This window comes from Falco rusticolus, chromosome 3, assembly GCF_015220075.1.
Source record: "Falco rusticolus isolate bFalRus1 chromosome 3, bFalRus1.pri, whole genome shotgun sequence".
In the NCBI taxonomy this organism is placed as follows: Eukaryota; Metazoa; Chordata; class Aves; order Falconiformes; family Falconidae; genus Falco; species Falco rusticolus.
The window spans coordinates 4,096,959-4,115,630 of NC_051189.1; the positions used below are offsets into that span (position 1 = coordinate 4,096,959).

Consider the following 18,672-nt stretch of genomic DNA (forward strand, 5'->3'; position numbering starts at 1 on the left):
ATTTGAAGCCAGTATCATGAGTCATTCACTGGTTAAACCGGGAGGCTGCAAGACTGAGCTTCCCACTATATTACTGTCTTGGTTTGTAGCCTGAGGCAAAGTAATGATCTTTTCTCAGTCTGTCTATATGTAATATGCACATTATGCTTCTCATAGGGATATGATTCGCTCACTGATGATAAAAAAACATTTCAGTGTTCTCAGGAAAACAGCGCCATAAATTCACAAGAGGTAAGCAACAGAGTGAAAACAACCATCTTCTTATACCAGTGCAGTTGGACAATTTGGAAGTTACAACAAACTTTCTACCTAGAGATACACCATTCTCCAGTATCAAGCTCTCCAAGAGTGTGGGGTTTGTTTTTTTTAAAACAAACAAAAAAATTCCCAAAACTACAAAAAAACCCCCCAGCTTCCAGTCTTATAATGTTGGCCAGAAGAGAAAAGTCTGAAGTTCATCCTGCCCTCAGAAAAAGACACCTGTTTGACTGTTTCAGGACTTCTAATCAGAAGCCAAAACAGATGAGGTCTTCCATGTCATCCCACGAGCCCTGACAGAGAACGGGAATGGCAAGACTTGAGTTTTGTCAGCTCTGAAGGACAACAGAAGCCAAGAAAAATGAAGGAGATGCTGGAGAGCATATTAGCACAAGCCAAACTGAAAGCTGACATGGGAGGAGTTCAGGGAAGGAACCAGATAAAATGGTGAAGAATAGGATTTTCTTCTGCAGTTAAACAGACTTGCTCATTTATTTTATTAAAATCCCACTGGAGCCTCGGTTGGTGATGCAGTAGCAGAGACTGATAATGATACCTTTCTTCAGCTATGCACAGTACGAAAGAGTAGCTCCAGCAGTTCTGCAGAGGAGAATTTTGCAACATTTTCCTCTGGGAACTAGTTAGGGACGAGTTATCAAAGAGGTTATCTGCTTATAGAGTCAAGTTTCTAGCTCGTATTTCACTTTGTTCATAGATGCAAAGCACAATACTCACATTAAACATCTTCATAGGCTTTGGCTCCCCCACATCATACCCACATTCTCCTTCCATATTTTTAAAAATCAGTTTGGGTTATTCATTGTATAGTCAGACTCATGAGTTATTGGTTGGAAAGGCAAGATTATTCTTTCATCTTCAACTTTTACCCCTTAGGAACAGATTTTATTTTAGAAGTTGCATCCATGGTTGAGGTATTCCCTTCAGAAGTGTCAAGGAATGTTCTGGAAGGAATCTTGTTGTATTGTTGTAATGTATTTTTGTATGTTGTATGTTGTAATGTAATTTTGTAATGTAATTTTGCAGAAACATGGTTTTCTGTGATGAAGTCTTAGCTTATTTCTCTATGTTTATGCTGAACATGATACAGAAAAAAAATCTGTGAATTTACAAAACAAATACATGTTTCCATGTAGTTGCTCAGACCTCTGTATGGAACAAGCCTGTAGGTGTATTTATGTAGCAAACAAATTACATGTGTGGGCACACAACAGTAACAGTACCTTTGATCACATCTTACCTACATTTCCAGCATGTCAACAGCACACAAGTCAGAATCTTGAACAAAGAGGAAGATTTTACACTGAGACCTAGTCACCTAATTGACAGCAACGACAAGGTTCATTTCCAGAGATGTTTTACCCTAAAGTATCCCAATTCAGATTTTGGTAGCATAAATTATACTGGATCCCAAACACTGAAATGCTATAGAGAAAGAGATGCAGACCGGCAAGGCTGCCTATACTCTTAAATCCTTACAAACACTGAATGGCAGCCAGCCACAAGTAGGAAACCACAGCAAAAATGCCTTACAATTCTTTCAGAGATCCATGCGAGCTTTAAACAGACAATAAAACAAGTCAGTAGTTACACTGACCATACACTAGCAGCAAGTTACTAGTTACACATAAAATGCATTCACTTAACAAATAGGACTGGAATCACAAGTCAGCCTAGCTTGCAATTACGGAGACAGCGTTAGCATTGACAAGACGCCTGAAATGAGCAAATTTAAAGGACAGGACAATTAAAATATTAGCCACTGCCTGAAGCTTTATTTGCAAAAGTGTTCTACACATTGCCACCATCAAAAATCTGCTGCTTCAGAGTGAAATGCAAAGATCTAGTACTTTGTTTTAATTTGAAATCTGGTTCTACAGCGTAGGCTCTGTATATACAATAAACTGAAGTCACAGATTAAGCTCAAACAGATAAACTCAACTCTCCAGATACTGCTCTGTACCAGCCAAAAGAGTCCAGCTGAAATGATGAGATTCTCCAATGTACGTACAGTTTTGCACAGGTCTACACACATCTCTCAAAGCGACTCCATCTTTCTCTAGTAACAACCCTTGATATTTCAGTTGTTGCGAGGAGATTTAAACTGAGATCCCTAAACTGAAACTTCAGCTGTGTCAGGAACCGTTAATCCTTTTATATAGTAACCAGGAGCCAAATACATTTTGTGATGACAGACTGCAAATAAAAGGAACTTGAAAGCCCATCAAATGTGCTAGCGGCATTGTTACAAAATGCAGCATAGGTATATGAGGTCAGAACTAGGCCACATTTCCATATTTCATAAAATTTGCCAAGTTTCAAATTGAAGGCAATCACACCATAAATCTCAAAACACGGCAGTAAGAAGAAAAAAATCCCCCTTGGACAACAAACAAATGAAGAAAAGAATATACAAGTCTCAGATACAGCAGAAAGGCAAACAGATAAAACCTCTCTCACATTTTCCAAGAAGAGTAATTACAGTCAAGTATTTTTGTCTTCACTACAGATACAGCTTTGACATTTCCACTCTCTCATGGAAACGATTGTATTTAAAGTGAAAATATGAAACCAGTAAAAGGCAACTGTCAATTGCTGCATGCTTGTTGAATCCACATCAATAAAGGCCAGCGTGTCTACTTCACAATTATTTTTAACCTATCTCTGCACATGGAAGAGATCCAGGTGAGAATTTAATGAAAGTATTTTAGTAACTGACTTGCATTGAATTTTACAAGTTTACAGCAAAGTTGAATGTCAATAGATACCAAAATTTACCAGTCTTCAACTTCATGCCAATGCATGACCATGCAGGAGCATTAGCCCATTAGACTCCAAAAAAGCTGCCTTTGGTTTTACTAACTAAAGTAACCAATGGTAAAAAAAGAAAAATAACCTTTGTTTCTCCCAAGAACATCGGGCTAATAAAGCAAATCAGGTAGTATGTGAACAGCTAACTTCAAGAAAGTCAGCTACAAGAACAAGACATCATAGTGATGCAAAATTGCAACGAAGGTACCACCATTCAAGTAATTAAAGCTAGTCTAAGCCCATATAAGATTTAAATAGTCTAGGAAAGCAAGAGAGAATGCAGCACAGGTAGGAAACCTGTGTGAGATTTCACAGGACTAGAGAGTACAAAAAGCATCAAGATTAATTAGAGAAGTTGAGGAAATCTAGAGTAAACAGCAGGATTTCCACAATACTCTAGTAGCTAGAACAGCAAAATCATGTATTTTCACACAAAATATCAACAATTGATTTTAACACTATTTTATCAGTCTGTGACCTGGAACTTTTTTTTCCCCCTCCCACAAACAACATGATTATCTCTACTGGATATGAAAGCTATAAAGAAATAACTTACTAATTTGCAGTTAAGATCACGAATTATGAGTTTATGTGGTTTTTTATCATATTCTCCCCTTTCTCTTACTGTAGTCTAGCTGTTACAGAAAGAAACAAAAAATATCCTGGATTATTTTTTTTTTGAAAGAAAACTTTGCGCTACCATCAAAATCTCAGGAATTTCCAGTTCTCCCAGTTTATTAAATCCATCACTGGTCTGATGTTTATAAAATTTCTCCTTCACTAAGGAAGTGTGTATATATACACATCATGAAGTCAAGAACTCGGAATAAACTCTGCCATTCCAAACACTATGTGCGTATCTCGCCTACGAGCAACCATCTCCCAAGTCAGGGTTAAGCCCCAGGTAGTGTCCTTCTTTTTCCAAGTCACGGGTATTCAAAGATAACAAATCACTACAAAGAAAAAAAATATCCCAGCACCCCAGGACCTGTAGCTATCAGGACCAGATACCAATGTAGGTTAAAGAGAGCTGGGATGGGCTAAGCCCTTTGTATGGTGTCAGGACAGGTTCGGACAGCCTCTTCCTTAGCGCGTTCTCTTCCACATGAAGACTGGCTGTTCATGAAGGTTTCCTCCTGTGTAACTGAGCCTCTCTCCACCTGTCGTCCCTGTTCCTCATGGCCTTCCTCAGACTTGCTCCTGTGTTTCCTACGACAGTAAGCTAAATTAAGAGCTCATCACCTCAGCAGGGAGTAGGAGAAGCTGGGCTCCCTCCTGCCCTCCTCTTCCGCCTGCGCTGGCTCCTCACCACCTGAGCCAGCTGCTCCTTGCCCCAGCACCCACCGCCCCCATTACAAGGCACACAGATTCAATCTCCTAACCTCACCCCCTCCCCTCTGAAAAAAAAAAAGATAAACTGCTATTTTTCTTTTTTCCTGGCTTTTTTTCCTGCCGTTTCAGTGAGCTGAATTGAGTCACTGTGCCATGAAGTGACAGAGCCAGAAACACGTGAGTTTCTTTCACGTAAGAGTGAGAGATGAGAGATAATGGGACTAAGCAACATCTGTCGGTTTTGACAGGAACAAGCCATTAATGTCTTGTCTTTTCATAAAGCCGTACCCGCCCTTTCTCTGTCATTCCCTTCAGCCAATGCCCATTTACCTAAATCTCATTCAATTACAAAAGAAAAATAATTGTAGAATTGAGATCTCTTCAGTTTCTCCAATTCTTTTGTGACAATCCTTCAATTTTTGGTTTATTTATGTATGAGATCCTGAGGACAGGCGCTGCCTATTAATGTGTGCTCACTCTGTGCTGCTGCCTGGCACGATTCTAGCAGACCGAACAATGGGCAAAGTCAAACACTGCCTATAGTGAAAGCCTGGAAAAGATGGTGTCAAAACCTGTTTTGGGTATGCAGAAAGAGTAGAATTAAAATAATTTCCTGATATAAAGGAAGTGGTTTTAAAAGGTAATGGTTTTAAAAGTTAATGGACTCCATGTGTCAGAAGATAACACCCTCCAGCAGCAAGACCTCGAAGAAATTCTTAGAGGAGAAGTACAATTGATTTCATTATACCTTGAGAAGAAAGTGTACCTATCCGTATTACTTTATTCGTACTTTTCCTATGCTACATAATGTTTGGTGAATACAAAGAGTTACATAGCAGCTTATTATTATTATTATTAAAAAATGATGACAGTGCCTGTGTCTCCCCAAGCAGCACAAAACTCCAGACTCGTATCCTCTGAAAAATCTTTTCATTTTTATAAGCCATCTGTCAACAGGCCATTTCTTCCCTACCTTTCCTTTGATCATACAGTCCTAATTTTCTCAATGTGGCAATTAATCTCTTTCTCCCCTGGTTTTTATATAAAGATATTAGAAAACCCTCTGAAGCCTCCACATTGTAGATCCAGCTAATATATGCAGCCGTGTATTCCTATAATTATCCCTTTTCCCCTCCTTTCTCTCTTCTCCCTTTCACGTATCATCAACCATATCCTGTTTCAATAGGACCACACGGTCTTTTTGTGCTTGCTGAGTACCTATCCAGCGTGCTACAAGCTGTCCGGTAGCAGATATAATCAACATCACCCACAATTCTGTTCCTCAAATTACCAACAGAAATCTCCAGGCTCTTTTTGCTTTGGCAAACTACACGTCGATGCTCTGTCTTCCGTTCATGCAGTACGCTGCTAAGAAAATGAATGGTGTAGATGTCAGGCAGAACAGTGTGTATTTAAAATTCTTCCCTATTTCAGCAGATTGCCTTTTGCTTGCATTAGGTCTTATCCCCTTTAATAAAACAAAACTTTCCTAGAATAAATCTTTTGAAGAAAAGGTATTGAGATAGATTTGGGAAAATGAAATCATTCGCTTAAGGAGAAGTAGAACATTTAATGTGATTGGATACATCGTCCTTCCCTGAGCATTCATTTCATGCACAAAATCCTTTTGATGCTTTATACCTTTAGTGTCACAATAAAGAAATCTTCTTATTACTGAAGAACGATATGAGAGTAAACAGCAGCTGTGTGATAGCACTGGTGTAGCAGAACATATCCCCGCGAGGATTCTTGACCTTTCAGCCTCGGTTTTCAATGCTGCAGCTAAAAATATCTTTTCTCCACTGACAAACATTACAGCTACATGCCGCAGAATAGCAATGAGGAGCTTTATGCTCTAATGGCTTTACTATAAATAGAATCTCTTCAATGCTAAAAGCTCTTCATTAAAAGGATTAGTGACTACAACACACAACAGGAACAACTGATACCAAACCTCAGGCTTTGTAGCACAAAGCTACATTTTAAATTTACTAGATTTAAGATTTCCAAAGTAACTGCATGATTTGGTGAGTAAAGCAGAATGAAAAAGAACTCCCTCCTCCCCATGCAACATTTTGGCGAGCTGTCTTTGATATAAAATTAATAGTTTGAGGAATTGGCTTCCTAGTATTCTCATTTTCTCCAGTTCAATGCCAAATTGACTGTATAATGCAATGTCAAAATGAAGTACAAAGTCACAACAAAACTGATGTCAGTACTTCAGCATAATAAATGATCAGTTATCTGCTAGAGCAGAAAAATCTTCTCTCCTACCCGGTTTAAGATAGGGACGCAAATTCTCACAAGGCTAGGCTGCAGCTCTGCAATGTTCAGCTATATTGCGGTAAAAGTCACTCTTAGTGACTGAAATAGGAGGGTGACAAAATCAGGGATGATGGGGAGAGAAGCAGAATGGGAATCCTACCTACCATTTCAGGGTAAACAATAAAGTCAGTGTTAGGAGGTTACTTTTGAGATACATTGGCAATCTACCATTAGACTGATGCTTCACAAATAGTATGCCAGGGGAAAAAGACCGGAGACAAGATGTGAATTCGGACAGAATTAAGGCATGTTTTTAAAGTCAGGAGTTATCCTAACATAGCAACAGTGAAAGACTGACTAGGAAGTCAGAAACTTTGAGGAAGAAGAGAAATATTACTTGCCAAACATAAGATAAATTAACCATTTAAATATATTAGAAATAACAATCTTGCTGAGTACCCTGTTAACAAAAGCCTGTCTGAAGCATTCAAAGATTTTTAAACTTCATTGATAAAAATCGTGGTTTCTGTGCAATCAATGAAATGCAATCCCCTGCAAGACTAATTGCATTTGAGGACACACAGTAAGCCTGCACATCTGCTGTGAAAGGGACCTATTTCATTCTCAGATGCAGTTTACTTGCTCCCATCTCAGCCTGGACTACCAAGCCATCTTTCAATGAACCATGCCTACAATTAGCAGTCCTTAAAATTGGCTTTACAAATGGGCTAGTGCATATTACAAGTACTAGTCAGGTCTGGGCCCCTACAAGCCGGGCTTCAGCCTCTAACAAAAGGGCGAGACTTTGGCATGTATGTGAAAATGTTATTCAAAATGCTCCAAAACACAGCACCAAGAAAAAAAGTGATCAGAGAATACGTACTGGAAGACTAGAGGGTGTATCAAGCTTTCCAACCACTGAGGTTGTTAAAGAAAGGATCCTCTGTCTGTGGATCCATTCTATGTTATTAATTGACAAAACAGTGCACCATCTGATTGCCCATCAATGAACTCTACTCATGGTCCTTTGACTTTTTTTTTTCCTGTGGTTCTGTAATCATGTTTTTGCTACAGCATTTTTAACTTGTTTGAATTAAAGAAAATGTGGTAAGGTAATTCAAGTATTTTTTTTTAAAAGGCACAGTTTTGATTAGTTGGAACTAACAGCACGTTGAACTATATTATGGGTTTTCCTCTTTTATATTTGTTTATTGTTAAAGAACAGATATTTCATCAAACATAAACCAAATCTAGATTACCAAAATAACTAAGGATGGCTTTTTCCCCTCTGACATTTAGATAATGGCAAATTTTCATTCCCTGCAAAAATTGCTAACGTGCAGAACTACATATTTTTTTCATTTTAAATTAGAGGATTTGCTACTAACATGCCATATGCTGTGTGATATGTTTAACAGAATGTTACACTTCTAATTGCATACCAATCAAGAGCTCATATTTTCCAACAATTAGCAGGGTAAAGTATAAATTTCCTGGTGTCACTGGTGCTTTCAGGCATCCAACAGAGCCTACAATATTTTAATCCACACATCTTCAAAATCACAAACATGATTTGGCTTCAGTAAGAGACCTCCACACACAGAGGAGACTGAAAAGGAAAGGATGGGGACAGAGGAGAATGCAAGATGTGTTTCTACTGACAGCACCATCCTTTTAACATCCTAGGATTTCCCATAAAAGTTCTAAGATACTCAACCTCAGAAATGGGGTAGAGATCTCAGGTGAGATTTAATAGGGTGGGCTGGGGGGTTGGGCTTTTGGGGGGGGTGGGGGGGGTGGGATGGTAATCAATGTATATCTATTCATAATGCCTTGACATTCCATAATGAGGTTTCTCTGCTAAAAGGAGATGAAAGGAAGAAATATGGACCTTACAGGAGTTTATCTGAACATTTGAAAAACACCCAGTTTCACAGGTTAGCCCGATAAACTAAATATTCCATATTCTTGCCAATTATAGCTAGATTCCCAATGGGTATGGGAATGGAAAAATAAGGAAACACCTACACAGGTAGATCTCGGGAACTTCCTATTCTTAGGCAGAAGAAGGTATCCAATCCTGATCTTCACTACACAGCTTTAGAAAGTTTCAAAGATGTTTTATGCTGACATTAGCTTGCTTTTTATTTGTATCTATTAACTTACTTGCTGATATTCAAATTTCACTAACAAGTGATGAGTCTTCCCATCATATCATTTATTATTTATGATGGAGCAGGAGTGACCTACTTAATGAATAGCACGATGACTCGGATTCACTTTAATCCCTGTTTCCAAAATAGAAAGAATCCCAAATGACTTTTCACCCAGACATTATTACATACATGTATGTAATTAATGAGCAAAATATTTACTTGTGTTTATGTCAGTGTTTGGAAACTTTAATAAATTCACTTTGCCATCAGAATATGATGTAATGACAATCAAAGACCATCTAATCACTGCTTATAAAGGTAGTTTTTATTTGCTATTAATTGCCAGATACCATGTACTCAAATTTAATTTCTAGTGAAGTGCTCAGGGCAATTCCACTTTAGCACTGAAAATATTTGAACCCGCACTTACATCTCCTGTTTCTTCAGGCTTATCTCAGAGCTCAGAAAAGCCCTTCATATAGCCTCCTCTCTAGATTTTAGCACATCAGGAAAAGCATAGGAGCCATCACTACAGTATTTCAGTTTAAAGCTTCTTCCCAGAGGTAGTTCAAAGGCTTTATTACTGCCAGTTTGTGTATAATTAGTACTGTCCAACAGGACTAACCCAACTATATCCAAAAAAATGGCATCCTGGGAATTTGCATGTTGTTAGCGTTAACTTTTATGAAAAATACCTGAACAATCAAAGGGTCACATTTGGAATCTGTCCAGCTGAGAAATGTCCACTATCCCATACAGAATTCAGTTAAGTTTCTAATTAGCAGAGCTAACTCTAATGTGTGATAACTGAAGGCACAGACAACCTGCTTCAAAAACCCAATGGACCAACATTTTAGTCAATATCTACAGACAACAAAATATGAATAAAATGTAGTTCCTGGGCTAAACGAAATCTCTGGTTTTCTGTAATGCTTTGTTCTGTTCATATTTAAATGTAGACATGTAACAATTTTTTGCTGAGTTCACACCATCAAACTACCCAACTTGCTTTGACTAAGGCCTTGCTGATTCTGATGGCATGCGGTAAGGCAAACAAACAAACAAAGACCAAACTCCAGATGAAAGTTAGAGGTGAACACCATCTGTGGTATTTTACATAAATTAGGTAACACTCTGGATTATTACCAAGCTGCAGCACGAATGCAATACAGAAGATACTTTAAAGAAAGAAGGATTAAGAATGATGCTATACAGTGTGTCAGAGTTCTTCTTAATCTCACACAATACATTGCCTAAGAAACAATTTATTATAAGAACAGAAGGAAATCTGTGAAGGTTAACTCTGCATGATGATCAAGTAGTTGAATTCTTTCACTCTCTCAAAACAATGGAAGAATTTCATTGTCTGCCACCATGCCTTTTGAAGAACAGCTTCCAGATTATGATCACCAACCTCTATTCCAAGCTGCCTCCTCTATCAGGCATGTATCGCTACATGTCACAGTCCTGGTCTGCCTCTGCTCATTTTTACTTGACTGAACAACGCACAGCTTTCTGAACAGATCTGTACCAAAACTATGTACTGTGACAGCCAGAAACCCAAAACAATTTTTTACAAGCAAACAGTCCTGTACTGTCTCATTTTCATTCCTTACCTTGCATCACTCTAGCGTATTTTTTACCTTTGTGTATTACCTATTGCTTTTGCAGAGATTTCTGAGTATTACTGGCTCCAAGGAACTGAACAAACTGCACTATGACCTCCCCAAAAGACAGTAATTGAAAGGGAATATCCAGATATTTAAGTAACAAACTGGGGTGGACTGACCTTGGTCAGCTGCCAGGTGCCCACCCACTTGCTCACTCAGTCCACCTCCACAACAGGACAGGGGAATAAAAAGGATAAAAAAGCTCATGGGTCAAGATAATGGCCCTCCCCGGGCTGCAGGCTGGGGCTCTGCCCCGGCGGGGGCTCGCCAGGGCTGCAGGGGAGCCCTGCTCCGGGCCTGCGGCACCTCCTGCCCTCCTCCTGCTGCGGCCTGGGGCTGCCTCTGCTGCTGCTCCCCCCTCGGCTGCCTCCTCCTCTGCCTGGGCCGCCTGTGGCCCTTGCGGAAACCTGTTGCCCCCCTCCCCGGCGCCCCCGGCTTGGCTGAGGGGCTCAGCTGTGCCCTGCGGGGGGGCGCTGGGGCCGGCTGGGACCGGCTGGGGCCGGACCGGGGCAGCCCCGGCCTCGCCTCACAGAGGCTGCGCTGCAGCTCCTGCCGCCAGCGCCTGGGCACGGGCACCCCACAGATTTTGATTTCCGAGATTCTGCATGTGCATGTGGTGAAAAACATAATTATTGTGTAATAAAAACGAACGTTAGTTTGAAATTAATCTGTATATATCTGGGTTTCCTAAGAATTGTTGGATTTCCAGCTAGGAACACCAAGGGCTACTGCGAGAAACATCTTTGATTCTACATTCATAAGGACTATACAAGACCCCTGGATAGGCAAATGTCACTTTGTCACTTGGAATACAAGCCTAGATAGCACGAAAAAAAGCTGTTACATATCTGACTATTTAGTGATCGAGCTGCAGGGATTAATCAGTTTCTTATGAGATGGCTGCCCAGGCACAGGCTTCATAGCCACAAGGGGATGGTTTTCTCAGTATCGGGGCACATAATGGCAGGGAAGAACCTTTTCTTCAGACAGTATCTTCTATAGCAATGTCATCAGCACAGTCAGGGGCATGTCACAGACCTGGCCAATATGACAACATTCCAGCTGTTCAGAGTAATGACTCCCAAAGTCATGTGGAGTATCTTCTTTACTGTTTGCTAAGAAAGACTTCAAGCGATGGAAAAAATTAGTAACACAGGAATTTCACATCAGCGGACAAACTGTACTCCACTGGAAATACTATAGATGCTTCACAATATGACATTAATACTGACAGAAATAAGGCCTGATACTCCTTTATGACACTATTGGTCGTGGTGCAAAGTATGTGAAACTGGAAATTTAATCAAAGTTAGCTTCTGAAAGTTTTGGTGGTTTAATTATTTTGTATTTACTCAGAGTGATTACATTATTATCCACCTTAAACATTCAAGATCCTGCTAGAGACAGGCTAGAGGAGACAGCAAACTTGCTGAACACTATGTTGTAGCCAGATTTTGACAAATTTCACGTTGGTCTTAATATACAAACTTTGATATGAGCCAGAAGGTTTAATTAACTGGATTTACTCCACCACTGCCTGTTTCAAAGCAATGTTTGTGAGAAAGGCAATGTTGGTTTTGATAGCCCACACCATGTTCTATGAAATACTAACTATTCACTTTATTTTTTGTGATTAATAAAGGACAATAGATAGTCTTGAAAATGAAAGCATAGATTTACTTTATTAAGGGAAATCATCAAGGATCCATGTCAGGAATAACGCTACTGAAGATCTAAGCTTGTGATACAGAACTAAGACAAAACCCACACTTTTATAACAGACTGACAAAGATAATTACCGGGTGGACAATAAAACACCACCCTGTGACTACTCTCTCGAAATGCGCAAAAGAAACAGCAAGAGTAAAAACAGGCAAACAGCAGAGGCTGAGAAAAGCTATTTAAACTAAAGAACAATATTGACATGAGACTGAAAGGGCTGGAAATGAGTCACAAATAAATTTAATCTTGAAATTCCCATTCACAGCAAGGTTCTCAGAAGGAGTTCAATAAGTTTACAAAAGGCTCTCCAAACAAAATTATATTGAGACACCTTCTGCAATATAATTCTGAATTAACATTAAAGATGTATATTTCATGTTATGAGATAAATTTCAAACCATATGCAGACAACACAATTCACTGTCTACTAAGTACCCATAAACAGAACTAATTTCCTTCAAATAGAGCTTAACTGTTTAACAAAAGTAGTTCATAAATAGCAAATAGTGAGCACACTGCTGATTAGTATCTTCATTAGGAACAGATGTTCAGAAGCTCACTGGTTGCTCCAGCAAGTTATACAAAATTATAGTCACTTGGAAACCAGAAGAGGTCATTCTGCATCTTCAACAGGCAAAGTTCAGGATGTTCACTCCAACTGACAGCTGTTTACTGACCTTATTTTCATCTGACTCTCAAAAACTTAGATTACATTTCACACACTTTTTTCATTTTTTTTTTTGCTTGACTACCACTATTTGGCTATTTCATTAGTGAGAGAAACCGGCATGTTTTCTTTCTGGAAGGGAAGCATGTATGGGAAAAACTGCGATAGTAAAGAAGTGCTGCAGATATTGGGAATTAAATGCCATGGAGAAGTCCACTAGGCAGGACAGAGTGAACAGCCATCCTCATGGGGTCAGCTCCCATTTGGGCGGTTTATCGTGGGCCTAAATTCCTGGGCAGAATGAAGGAGCTACAAATATATCTCATTTCAAACAAGGGCTCTCAATCCAAGTGGCGTAACCTACAGGTGCAATGTCCCATTTGCCCAATGCCCAGTCTGATATATAAGGCAAAGCCCAAGCCAAGAAGCTCTGCCAGATCTGAGCTGGTGATCCCTCCACTCAGCAGTGCTCCAGCTGGAGTCTGGAACTTTTGTGCAGCATAAAACCAACTCTGCAACTTCATGTCCTGCTAAACCAAATTTACTAAATGCTCCCACAGCTGGGAGTGCTGTTGGAAGACAGACCTCCAACCAGAACCATCTGGGGCTGGTAGCACCCATTTCTGCCCTAAAGTTTCTGATTTATGGTCTCCAACACTTTTAATACCTGGGCTTTTCCTTTAGCTTGAACAACCTGATCCCATCGTTCACTCAGACAACTGACAGTTCACTGTTTATCAAAGCACAGAAATGTAATTATCCCCTAGCACTTCTTTTAATTATTGAGGATTGCTGCTGCTGCCTTTTTTTCTTTCCTCAAGTTTTCACATGAGGTAACCAATTATTTTTCTCTGTGTAATTCTAGACGCTGCTGAGACATTTTACCCTTTCTATATACTACTAACATGTTTAATTAAGATCCTTCCTTATTTCATCTCTTGTGTCTGGCCTTGACATAAAGGTTCTGTAACAGCCCTGTATATGTCTGGTATTATTGAGCCACAACTTTATATGATACTGTACAAAACGTAATGACTAACAGAAAACAACTTGAGTATCTTTTGGTGAAAGCCCTTTTCTACAAAGCCAGCCTACAGAATGGCTCCGCTTTTACACCCTAAGATGCATGAAAATAGCTCTTCTCTTTCTGTAACTTTTTCTAATGTATCCATAGGTAGTAATAAATGTTATTAAAGCAAACCTGAATTTCTGCTTAATAAGGAAACAGACACTAAAATAAAAGGTCTAAGTTCACCACTGAGTATGATGCAGTATCAATAAACACACAGGATCAGAGCTCAGGAAAGGTTTTCTGTTTGTCTGGCTTCCTTTGCACAATCAAACCAATTAATGATTCAAATCAATCAAATGAAATTAACCTCTTTCTGACCTAAACCTGTACACTTTCTTAAAAAAAACAAACACAAAACCCCCAAAACAAACAAACAACCCCCTCCCCCCCCAAAAAAAAAAACCAAACACCAAAACCAAAACACTATGATTGCTTAATACAAAGGTCTGGGACACAAAATAAAAGCAGAAGTAAAATAAAGTTTTTGTCTGACCAAAAAGGCAATGGGGAGAAAGAATAGGCTAAGACAAATCACAGCATGAAGAAAAAAACCCTCTTATGCTAAAAATCAGACAATAGCTGCCAATTTTGAGTGAGAGACTAAAAAGGAGAAAAGGAGAGAACATGGAAGAGAGAGAACTTCAGTCAAAGCTTATGTTTCTTCATACAAATCTGTCTGTTCTGGTCTGTGCTTGTACTGTTGAGGCTTTGACAGTTGGAAGCTATTAATTTCAGTATTACAAGGCTTACTGAGGTGGATTTATGTTCTTTACAGTCATTAAGTCACTTCTGCTTCCTTGATGAAATAAAGAACTGCTTCAGAATGAACACTGAAAATTAAACCAACGTTGTGTCTCTTCAAAACATCTGTTTGCTGGAGAACTTCTACTGATGATAGGTCATGCTGGTCTTAACTGATGAGTCAAAACACAAGGGGGTGTGGGAAGAACAAATGAAAATACTTGGAAAATTTTGCTTTTAGTAAAGTAAAAAAATAAAAGGAAAACTTTCCATTTAACTTGACTAATTACAAAGTTTAAACTACAACAGAGTACATTTGCACTTCTACCAAGAAGATGTAATGGTCCAGTCAAATGATACTCTTCATGAGTAAAAAAGTTTGATCCAAAGTACAATGTGGTCAGTGAAAGACTCCTTTCATTTACAACATTCATGGCATTCAGTTCCAAGCATATGCATTATTTTTTCAATTGAAATGAAACAAAAGCTGAAAAATGTCAGAAGCCAGATAAGGAAAGCTTAGCATATGCATTCTGGAATATTGTCTCCCCTCTTGCTTACTGCCCCCAACCAATTACACGTTGAACCTGTCCTACATAGGCTATTCAGAATATTCCTCCACTACAATTAGCATACTTTCCATCTCTCATTCTCTACACACTTAACTGTACAATTCGTTTAATTACTGGGCAATTAAAATCCTGCCTGATCAAAGCATCTTTCTTGCCTTTCTTGTTAATACATACATCTTCTGATCTTTTTTCCTTTTTTCTTTTTCTAATTGTCCACAAGCTTAATTGTCTTTGTCTAAATTTTTATTCAAATGTTATCTTCTGTGTCCATCAAAGTAATAGAAATTTATTTCTCTGCAGATTCAGTGCAGATTTCACTTTTCATCAACTGCTTTACAAGACAGTTTTTTTGTCTTTTCAATCTTCTCCCTTACAATTATCTTCACAGCTCTTTTTGAAAGTGTAACCCATTTTCATAATTATTTTGATAGCTTTTCATTTTTTAATTTGGATGTGCAATTAATCTATTATTCAATTTACTTCCAACAATACCTAGAAAATTAAGTACCCTCATAACTGTGTAACAATTTATCATCATTATGGTGTTCCTCAATCACCTGTTATGGCTTAACTGAAATGTCATAAGCAATATTCCTATAAAGAAGTAAACTATGCATAGCTTTTTCCCCCCCCTTTAAAAATACAATGTTTTTGTAAATGAAATATTGAAAACAAAGTCACTCACTCAACATAAAAAATATATATTAGGCATATGTGCCTGAATCAAGCTTGAATCAGTTAATTTTCCTGCTACCACAATGCCCTGTTCCCTTTTCTCCTTTTCCTATCTGACGAAACACCATCATTTGGTACTTTCCTCTCCACCAGTACTTCTGATGTTACATTGTGTTGAAAACCTTAATGGTCTTTAAAAAAAATCAAGCCTGCATTTAACAACAGATAGCTCCCATTCAGAACTTACGCCAACATGTTCTTATGCCAACAGTCACCCTACTTCAGCATTGTTTTTCCCCTCCTTGAGACTTGGTCTTCTGATCAGTTCCTGGAGATCAGTCAACTCTTGATTTTGCTAAATTAAAGAAATGTGTCTCAGAGATACTGCAACTCAAAGCACGCAAGACTGTATTAGATGCCTAAGTAGTGAACACAGAACTCACCTGCCAGCTTTACTCAGCCTTTGAGAATTGATCTGATTTTATTCAGTGTAGCATCTCCATAGCATTAAGCCAGCAGTAAGTCTTCATTCCTTCATCACTACCAAAAATTTACTTTTTTCTATTCTGGTTTGATCTGAGCTCTTCGGTAAGAAGTTTCCTATGGGAGGTTTCATTAGAGGCTTGGCCAAACATCACATACACCTTTCTTCATAGCTGAATTACACTGGCAGCTCAGCATAACACTTAATCAAATCCTTTCCAATCACTTCAGACAGCTGAATTTCTAGGGGACTTCTGCATTACTAGTCTCAGAACAGATAACCTTTTTTGCTGGACTACATTTCATCCATTTTATTTATGGTATTTTGGTTTTTGAGATTATCAAAAGATTATGAGAAATACAGAGAGATCTTTTTGACCAAGACCTGTAGTGACAGGACAAGGGGCAACAGTTTTAAACTTTAAGAGGGTGGGTTTAGATTGGACTAAGAAAGAAATTCTTTACAATGAGGGAAGTGAGACAGTGGAACAGGTTGTCCAGAGAAGCTGTGGATGCCCTGTCATCGAAAGCATTCAAGGTCAGGTTGGATGGGGCTATGAGCAACCTAATCTAGTGTTATTGATGTGCCTGCCCATGGCAGAGGTTTGGATTAGATGATCCTTGATGGTCCCTTCCAACCCAAACTATTCCATGCTTCTGTGTAGTAGCCTGATCTCTTCCTGGAGAGATGGTGGTGCTTGTCTTTGAGCCATCAGCATGTATCATTGGTTTAATTCTCCTCCTCCTCCTATCTGCTTTCCTTTTTTCTCTTTTTTTTAAGCAAAAACCTGTAACAATCCACATTGCTGAGATTGGTCCTAGACCAATGCTTAAGACAACTCCATTAGTATTTATTACTCCATTTTCCCTACTGCCTCTTTTCACTGCTTTGTTAAAAATGCTGGACCTGCAGCTTCAGCTACCAGTTCTTTCAGAAATTTGATATGAAGTAACCACCGGCACTTCACCCAACCTGTCTCAAGCTATCTGTCTTTACACAAGAGGTTTTGTTAATTTATTTTCACTTTAGGATGCTCTCTTTATTCTTAGCATCTTGTCTTTGAAATCACTACTGGTTCAGTTATGTCTAAAACTCTCTCTACAATTTATTCCTTTCAGTTTAGAGTAACCAAGGCTTTGGTAGGAATTAGAAACAACAGCTGATTCAAAACATATCACACAATAGCATGTTTTGACATGCGAGAACATTATTCGTGAGCCAGATGCCCTAGTTTTATCAAGTTAGTCCATTTTTTCAATGTACTACCCCAATCCCTTAACACTTCCCAGTAACTAAAGCATGTTGCTTGTTTGACATTGCCAAAATATCCTCCAAAACAGCCTGCACACAAGCTGTTAAGATATGAAAGTGTTGCCACCTCTCCTGCATCTTAAATATAAAAATGAAAAACCTGAAGGTTTTTCTAAATGGTTGAGAAAGGTTGGTTACCTAGTAAAACCCATTTATCTCCAGATTGTTTCACGATTTCAGTCTTCCTACAAATCAGACTGTGATTTTCTACCTTACAGACAGCTTACTCTTGAGGTTTTCTGGCTAACACTCTTCATTTCATCTTTCTAATGATGATAATGGCCAGCCTACTGTAATTCTAAAATAGAAATAATTAAAGAATAATTTAGTTTGATGAATGAACAGAATAGCATTCATAATTTCTTTTTTGAAGGGCAAACCTTTATAGACCCTGCTGATCTCTCTCTGTTTCCAAACTTGTATCTATATAATCTACATGCTCCTGTGGAGGGCCTACGAGGGGGGTGTTTATTAAAAGAGAAAGCAGAACTACTTCCTTACAGTCCCCTAACACCAGCCTTTGAACAAACATCCAAGACAGCCTTGGAATTTCAAATATGGGGGAAGAGCAATACTGTACGACAGCCCCAACTAAAGCAAAACCATTGACAACGTTCATGTCTGCAGAGATCTGGTTCTTTTTAACTAGGTCCTTGGGGACAACAAGATGCCAGGGTGTCAAGAGAGCATCCAAAACACAGGCTTAGAGATGGATCATTTCCTCATCTACTTACTGACAGCTACTTTAAAATATTTTCCTATGTGTTCAGGATGCTGTGATTTGACACTGCCACAATCCCAAGAGGTAATCAGATAAATTGTGGAAAGAATGATTTAATTATGGTCTAAGGTCACACTGGAAAATGCAAAATAAAACGGGTGAGTAGTTTCAGTAATTAATTCTCAGATACATGAAAT

The 18,672-nt window shown here is 38.8% G+C and overlaps 1 protein-coding gene across 5 annotated transcripts in view; it reads right to left on the reverse strand.

The window, feature by feature from the left end:
• The window catches only part of TRAPPC9 (trafficking protein particle complex 9), a 508,539-nt gene that overhangs the window by 230,018 nt on the left and 259,849 nt on the right, over positions 1 to 18,672 (reverse strand). The window contains exon 22 of one of the 5 annotated variants that reach the window (XM_037379010.1): positions 14,409 to 14,885. The exons of the other annotated variants lie outside the window; for them this stretch is intronic. Coding sequence (XP_037234907.1) covers positions 14,857 to 14,885 — 29 coding nt within the window. The 3' untranslated portion in view covers positions 14,409 to 14,856. Of the gene's footprint in view, positions 1 to 14,408; positions 14,886 to 18,672 lie in introns of those variants that run through there. 5 annotated transcript variants of the gene reach the window in all.